The 7,890-nt window shown below is 41.9% G+C and overlaps 1 protein-coding gene across 1 annotated transcript in view; it reads right to left on the bottom strand.

Moving 5' to 3' along the window:
- BZW1 (basic leucine zipper and W2 domains 1) overlaps positions 1 to 7,869 on the bottom strand; it is an 8,645-nt gene extending 776 nt beyond the window's left edge. The window contains 10 exon segments of the mRNA XM_010019864.1: positions 1 to 48; positions 901 to 1,039; positions 1,358 to 1,504; positions 1,838 to 2,008; positions 2,125 to 2,234; positions 2,809 to 2,944; positions 3,234 to 3,299; positions 3,591 to 3,685; positions 5,969 to 6,145; positions 7,783 to 7,869. The exon segment at positions 1 to 48 is cut by the window's left edge and continues 14 nt beyond it. Of these exon segments, the coding sequence (XP_010018166.1) occupies positions 1 to 48; positions 901 to 1,039; positions 1,358 to 1,504; positions 1,838 to 2,008; positions 2,125 to 2,234; positions 2,809 to 2,944; positions 3,234 to 3,299; positions 3,591 to 3,685; positions 5,969 to 6,145; positions 7,783 to 7,846 (1,153 nt within the window). The 5' untranslated portion in view covers positions 7,847 to 7,869.
- Positions 7,870 to 7,890: the final 21 nt, after the last annotated feature.

Genomic DNA, 7,890 nt, shown 5'->3' on the forward strand with positions numbered 1-7,890 from the left:
GTGCATCTTTATACCACTTGAGGATGGGTTCTTCACTCAGAACTTCAGCTGTAAGATGTGCAAGAGCAGTCTTAATACAGCAAACCACTCAACAGCAGCTGCAGAGAAGCCCCAGCTGGCAGCCTTTGCTTCCTGCCCTAAAAGCATCACAATACATCCTCCTCCCCTGGGTATGCCTGGATACACTTGTACCAGGAGTGCCTTCTGGTTTAAAATTCTGAGAACCTTATGTTTCATGTTGGCTGCTGAGGGTTTCCAAAGCACTGCACTGAGGAGTGCACTATCACTCCCACTACAAGTCCGGGGTATTTCACAACTATCTGCAATAACACTCTAAGGAAAACTTCACTCAATAGCTAAGAACAAATGCAAATTCTTAAATTTTACAAGTAAAATACAATTTTCAGTTTAGCAACAAGTTTCTTTCTGTTCCTGTGGAGTTTCCACAGGTGCACAGCATGCTTTTTAGTAATGCCTCTTAACAGCATAGAGCACCCCAGAACACCTTAGCAGTCTCAGTCTCTGGCTGTTCACAGTCCGTGTTCAGACAACATGCTAAGAATACATATATCATGTATCTTTCCCTAACATAAAAAAGTGAAAAAGAGCCTTAGAAATCTAGATTTGATCTACCACAACTCTGAACATCTAAGACTAGACAGGAAGCATCTTTGGACATGGGGAAGTACTCCTCTGAACAAGGACAGCCACATCCATCTTTGCATTTTACTCCTCCATCTTTGGAAACAGGAGATAGAAAATTTTTCAGCACATGAAGTGCAATGTTGTAGCACTGATCTTCCTTAAAGGTCTTATCAGGACTGAAGCATTCTGCAAATACAGGCTTTAAAATCCAAAACCACTCTCCCCCCTCAAAACCTACAACTCCACAGAATTTACCTTTATAGAAGAGCACCACTATTTTCTGGAAGGCCTTCATGAAGTGAATATTGTCATAACAATACTCCTGAATCTTCAACAGAAGAGTCAGCTCTGACTGACCTTGGGTAGTAAAGGCAGCAAGTAGAGGGCTGTATTGCTGCAAGAGGAATGACAGATTGGCACACACGGAGCACTTCACATTTATCACTGAACTAGACTGGTTTCATGCAGTCTCCATCAGCAACTGTGCAACCCCCAGCGCAGCCCAGAGTGCTTTCTGTGGAAGTCACACTGCTTTTGCCTCAGTACCTCAGACTATAATACCACAGTTACAAGGGGAGGATTTCCCTGTTTACTGCTGTCTCTGCATCAGGGAGGAAACTCAGGCTTCAACTCGTTTTAAAGGGAGCTGGAGACAGAGGGAAGCCCAAGCCCTACACAACAGGTGCTAATCTCCATACTTAAATTGCAATACCTTCAAGTGCTTAATGGCTTGCTCTGCTACCAGCTCCTCCTTTTTGTTCCATTCCACCGTACTCATTACACTTGACCAGATTATGGCTACCACAGTCTGTTCTGAGATGTTGTTTTTCTTCATCTCCTCCTTCACGTACAAGATTATCTGTCAGAATGAAAGAGTCAGCACATAAGCCACATATGACATTAAGCTAAATTAAAACTTCTGTTCTAAATGTAACCCAGAAGCCTTCAGAACCAAACACAGCCCTTTGGTCATACAGCAAGATTCAGGACGTTAAGGAAAGACTACAAAGCTAATACCAAAGCACCCTGGTCCCGATTTTAATTCTTAGCGAGAGCCAAATTCAGTATTTAATTAAGCACAGATCTTCAGATTAGTACTAAATGCTGCTGTATTTCAGAAAATTTGAGCAAAGTTCCTACAGGAAAATGAAAAATAAAAAGCATCCCACCTTGTCTACAGCCAAATACTTACATCCTTGAACGGATCTCCCCGAGACATCTGCTCCTGAAGTTCTTTCTGCAGCTCTTTCCGAGCTCCTATGCTCTGCTGGTTCCGAACATACTCAGAAAGTTCCTTCAGTCCTGCTTCAGTGAAGTACTTGGAGAAGTGTTCAACACTTTGTTTGTTGGCTGGGAAGAGTTCCTGAAAACAAAGTTTACAACTCTTTCACAAAGCAAATGCATGTTGGGTGCTTTGCTGGTAAATGCCAGTCACTAAACTGGCTTAAGTAGTAATTCAGTAATTTCAGTGGTACTCACCATCAGCCTGTTATCCATGTTGACTTTACGAAGACTGACAGCCACTGCATTAATATCTTTCTCATTTATCCATGATTTGAACAGCTTGACTGCAAAAGCTGCAGAAACACCTGTGCAATCGGAGTAGTACTGTTACTACTGACAGTAGAAACAAAGGGAATCGAAAGGCCTAAGAGTACACGGCACCTGGTTTGTCAGAGCCCTGCTTGAAGCAGTAGCCCCTGTACTCAGAGGCAGACCCACCACAGTTCACAGTACCTCTGCCTGAGGGTACTGTGGTCTCAGGCACATTGGACTTCTCTTACCACTCAGCATCACAAAGACTTCCCTCTACTAAACTTAACTCTCCTTGCTGTAATTTATGAAGAAGCCTGAAGAAACAGCACACCTTCTGCATCCTGAAAGGTCCTCCTCCAAAATACAGTACTACCTTGCTGGGCAACAGCAGTGATGGCAACCCCAGTGTCACACAGGGAAGTCCTACACACAAGCTTTCTGAAAAGACTTATCAGGGCCTTCCATGTTGTGAGGCAGCATATTTACCTCTGTTAATCCTTTAGTAAATCTATCACTAGATGAAGCTAGTGAGTTGCAAGGGTGTACTGTCACTGCAATTTCTGCTTAACTTGTCATGGTTCTGTCCACCACCATCCTTCCCTAAAGTAAGAGTTGGGCAACACTTACCTTCTTTAACCAAGTTCTCATTGTAAAGACTGTTGAGAATTGATGCATTAAGCGTCCCGTTGGCAAGCAGAATACCTGTCAGCATGGCCAGTTTGTTCCGCTCAGACTCTGAGAACCCTTTCAGGAACAGCAGCAACTACAAGAGGAAGTAAGAAGAGTTACCATAAAACTACCATCTCTCACTAAAACTTGACTACTGCCCCCATGTTAGACACTTTTGTTTCAACCAAGCTATTCAACTAGCAGAAGTACTAGTTCACTGTTAGTCACTTTCTCCACGAGTCACGCAAGCTAGCTGTTCTTCTATTAACAACTTAAAAGTATTCTATTTTAATAATCCATTGTATGATATAATTCTTCTGTAGAGTGATTAACTAACAGAATTCAAAGGTTTATCTGTTTGCTGTTAAGGAGCTACTCCATACCTTTTTGACTTCATCTTCAAAACCTTTCTCCAGATACTTGTAACGCCTGATTAGCTTGTTAAAAACCTAGGAAGATACAGTAGAAGTATTACTTTTTGCTCTGGACTATCATTTAATTGAAACTAAGAAAAAAAAGGGTAAAAAAAAGGGAAAAAAGGAAGAAAAAAGAAAAAAACTAGCTCAGTAAAGTTGGTCCGAATTCTTTAGAGCACTTTTAGCATAGAACAGTGCTACTCTACCTCTTCCAGTAAGCTTCTTAAAGCCATGTGTTATTTTTACCTAAACTTCCAACTACACAAACATTTCATTTTTGACCAGTAACAGTGTAAGTTAAATCGTGCTTATTACAGAACTAACCTGAGCAAATGCTTGCATGGTTTCTAGGTCTTCCTGTGCAGCAAATACACAGACATTTGTGCGTGTCATGTCATCTGCCAGGGTACCACCTGGGGCTAAAGAAGAGTTTCTGTGTCAGTGGTATTACTACTCAGTGAGAATACCCAGCAGTTCCCCACAGTAAGAATTTCAATACTTTTAACATGCAATGAGTTGTCCTTTCATGAACTGAATGACTGGATCACTGCAGACAACCCTACACTTCCATGTGCTCCACTGCTGAAATGGAACTTTAAAATCAGTAGCCTATGGATGTCCATATAAATATTCTGTCCCCCCTACTGCTAAACAGATTGGCAATGCATCTTGTTTTTCATATGGGTAAGTTAACATGAGCACACGAGGTCCTCTTCCCTTAAAGGAAACCACTAAAACCGCTTATAATCCTGGCAAGTGTCTTTTTAGTGTCTGCTGCAGTAAGTAAGTGTCTTTTAAATAACCAGACTAAGTCACAACAGGACAGGGAACAAGTGGAGATGTATGTTCAAAATTCTGCACTCCAGTCTTGAAAGGCACTTCAGCTTTTTAGCTGCTAATTAGAAGATGCTTCTTCACCATTCCTCTTCAGTTTAATGCAGGCACTTGACTGGTCGCCAGGCTGCCTCACCTAACTAGGGTGAATTCAAGCCACCAACTCCAGTGCCAGAATACCTTACTACCTATTTTTATGCCATCCTACATATAAGGGAGATCCTTTTGTTATGTGTTAGTCAGAAACATGACTTAAAGATGGAGATAAGCATTAATGGCAATAGTATTAAAAGGTGATGAGGCAATAGGATGCCAGTTTTTTTTTCAGCCTTGTATGACTAAAGATTAAACCTAGTCTACTTAGCTGGTTGTTACAGAGGAGTTGAGTAAAGGACCCCTAATATCACCATTAATGCAGCAGTGCATTTTCCCTTCCCCTCCTCAGCCTCGTTCCTCGAAGGAACACTTTCTAACACAGCAGACACTGGTTAGGACTCGAATGTGAACACACAGGTTGTAACAATCCGTACATTAACAATTTCAAGTAGCAATGCTCCATGTGGCAGCCAAGTTTACCTACTCATGCTACCACCTCCTGTAACATCAGCAAAGGAGCCTCTTGCTAAAAAGAGCACCACAGTAACGTCAGTCTGTGTAACAGTTCGGGATAAGCAGGCATATGAAGTTAAACCATTTTGAAGGCCTTGCTTTTCAGCATTTGAGCAAGTCATCTGACATTTCTGCAAGTACCAGCGTGAAGTCGTCCCCAACATGCAACAGACGCATCCTCCCAAACCAGCCACCCCCATTGCAGAACTGCCATCCACAGTCTGTCTGTGGCTCAGAATCAGGTATTTCCTCTCCTCCCCTATGCATTTAGGTAATTTGAGCTATTTCTGTTACATTACTGAAAATCTGTAACTGCTGAAATTCCCATGTAAGTTCTCTCCCCTCCCCCCCAGCTATTGCATAACAAATGCTAAAACCAGAGACAGACCTTTTCCAGCCTTGGCAGACAACATAAGGGATCCTCCTCACAGCCTGTATTTTAAATGGGTCCCTGCCATCTGAACCCCTTCTCACTAAACAGTATTTAGTCAAGCAGGAAATTTAAAGTATAAATCTGAAGTACCACTTTTTTTTTTAACTACTTTTAAACCTCATTTAGCTTCACTACTTCTTACCTGTTTGGTGAGCATCTGTCCCACTCTATGCTCTTTACACATGTTGTGCACAAGAGTTTACAAGACTTTGTCATCACATTTCACTTCCTTGGTTCCCTGTTTTCTGCTGACTTGACCACCCCATTTCTCACTCCCTGACATCTGCTAGAGCCCATGGCCTCACTGCTGTCAACATCAAACAATTTGTAATAGCGTTTCCAAGACTAAGCACATTGGATTCTTCTGTAAACAAAACTACTTTCCAAAATAACAGGGCAATATGCACAAAGCACAGGATCACGTTAGAATCTTTCAGGGCAACTCCGTTCACCTTGTCATCACAGACCACACAACTGAAATGAGCATTCATCCATCTCAAATCAAAAATGAACTTGACTAGAGAGTCAGGATCCAATCCCGGAAGGAAATAAAAAATTCTAATGTATTTTCCTTTAGACCAAATTTGTACAGTCTGCACTTAGAAAAAAGCCAGACTGTGGCAGGTAAGGTATACAGAGTATTTCTACAGTAATCCAATTGCTTAGCCAGTCACTTAACATGATCAGATAATTACTGCAGAGAGCTTAAACCCTGTACTACACACTCAATGGGCTCTTCAGCAGAGTTTTTACACTGAAAGAAAAAGCGAGCTTTTGTAGAGTCAAGAGAATAAAGGCTGAGAACAGCCCCACCAAAGGAACTTACCCAGCATTCCACCAGCCACCAGGATGTCAAAAAGCGTTTCTGCATAGCGGCGATAGTCAAGTTTTGCACCAGAAGCATCAAGAAACTTTGCTACTGCCTCCAAGTCAGTGCCAGTTTCAGTTAAACCTTGAATAATACAGTCTTGGAACTGAGTAGGGTCAAACCTCTCTTTTTCATCTGTAAAAACAAAGCATTGAAATAAAGTTGCCACACACCACCGCTTGGGGTTTGTTTAGTTTGTCATTTCTATCTTATTAAAAAGAAAAAATCCACCCCCCCCAAAAAAACCCACAACACCCCAAAAAACCCAAACAAAACCAAACTTGCACTGACAAGCCTGACAACTGGTATTAACTGTAGCCTAAAGTGATTTTCAAAGGTCAATATAGCAGTGAGAAATTTCACTGCCTTCGGCCTGCTATTCAGTCAAGCTTGACTAAAAAGCTAAACCACTCCTTAGTTACCTCTAATTGAATTCTTACTGTACTTGCACTAAGAAAAACAGCTGTTTCTGATATTCATTAGTTTGCCTTAAATGGAACAGGTCTTTTAACTCTACTCACCTATTTGTCCTTAGATTTTTCAAACCGTAAGAGGAAAAGCTTCCAAAGAAACAGAACTCAGTTGCAAATCTTACTGTGAGTGTTGTCAGTAACAGCTCAGACAGTTTTGTTAGCATCTGTTAGCAACCTTCCTCTAAGGGGCAGATTAGTGTCCTTACACTCAATGCAAGGATCAACACATTGGTAACAGATGGGTAGAAGTCTGGAAATACAGGATCTGTTATTCTTCCAGGACAGATCCATGAGGCTGTTACTGCAGAGCTGCCTGGAAGCCGAACTATGGTTAAATGCCTAAAGAGAGACAGAACCCCCGTGATGCTAACATTTCATCTGCTCGACACACTTCAACAGCTTCTTGAGGGGCTTTTACCTCAACATTAAAACAGGTTCTTTAAGTCAACCTGGACTTCTGACAACTTAATTACTAATCCAGTCTAACAGCTGAATTAGTACACCATATCCTCAATGGTGTCAGTCTGAGCTGGAACACTGCTCTATTAGTAAAACAGTATTAAACAGAAACTCTAAGAGCTGCCCCGCTTCCTCTTTAGGCTTAAAAACCCCACTACCAAAATCCTGAATTTCTCATCACACCTCTTCAGTCATAAACGCTTCTCATGGGAATAACTGCACACACAGATATAGACACTTGCACATCCCACACTTTGATGTTCGTGTTTGGTGGTGGTGGTGGGAGTGTTTGTGGGGGTTTGAACTGTTTTGTTTTGTGGGTGGGTTTTAATTTTTTTTTCATGTGCGGGAAGTTGGTTTTTTTTCTTTTTTTTTTTTAATTCAAACCAGGTATTTTTATAGCATTAAGGGGAAAATGTGACTTTTATCCAGCAACTAACACTGAAATTCTTACTGGGTTAGATACTCCTTAGAGATACGCATTAACCTACAACAAGCCTGTGCTGGAGCTCCCTTGTAACTCAGGGGTACTGGATACTCTTGTTTTCGGGCTAAACACACTCAGTGCAGTTCTACATCGACTGTTCCTTAAGCCAAGAGCATCACAGTAAATCCATCTGCAACTTAAAATGAGACTGCCAAATATTTTTTACGAGTGCAGAGATCATTCCAGCACCCGAAGTTAGTATCAACACTTGGTATTTGGTGTGGTCTCATTTAAAAGAGTTACGAGAGGAGCTGTGTAAAAACATTGGTTTGTGGTCAGAAAAGGGCTTTTCGTGGGGGGCCACGCACAGCGAGCACCGACAGCAGGTACAGCAGCACACACCGATCGCTTACCTCTCTTCCTAGTTTTAAACCGCTGCCCTGATAGCGTCGGCTTCTGCGGCTTTTGATTATTCATAAAAGACACCCTGCGAGGAAGCACAACACCCCTCAGGACGCGGG

Source organism: Nestor notabilis, unplaced genomic scaffold (assembly GCF_000696875.1).
Source record: "Nestor notabilis isolate BGI_N333 unplaced genomic scaffold, ASM69687v1 scaffold5338, whole genome shotgun sequence".
Taxonomy (NCBI): domain Eukaryota; kingdom Metazoa; phylum Chordata; class Aves; order Psittaciformes; family Psittacidae; genus Nestor; species Nestor notabilis.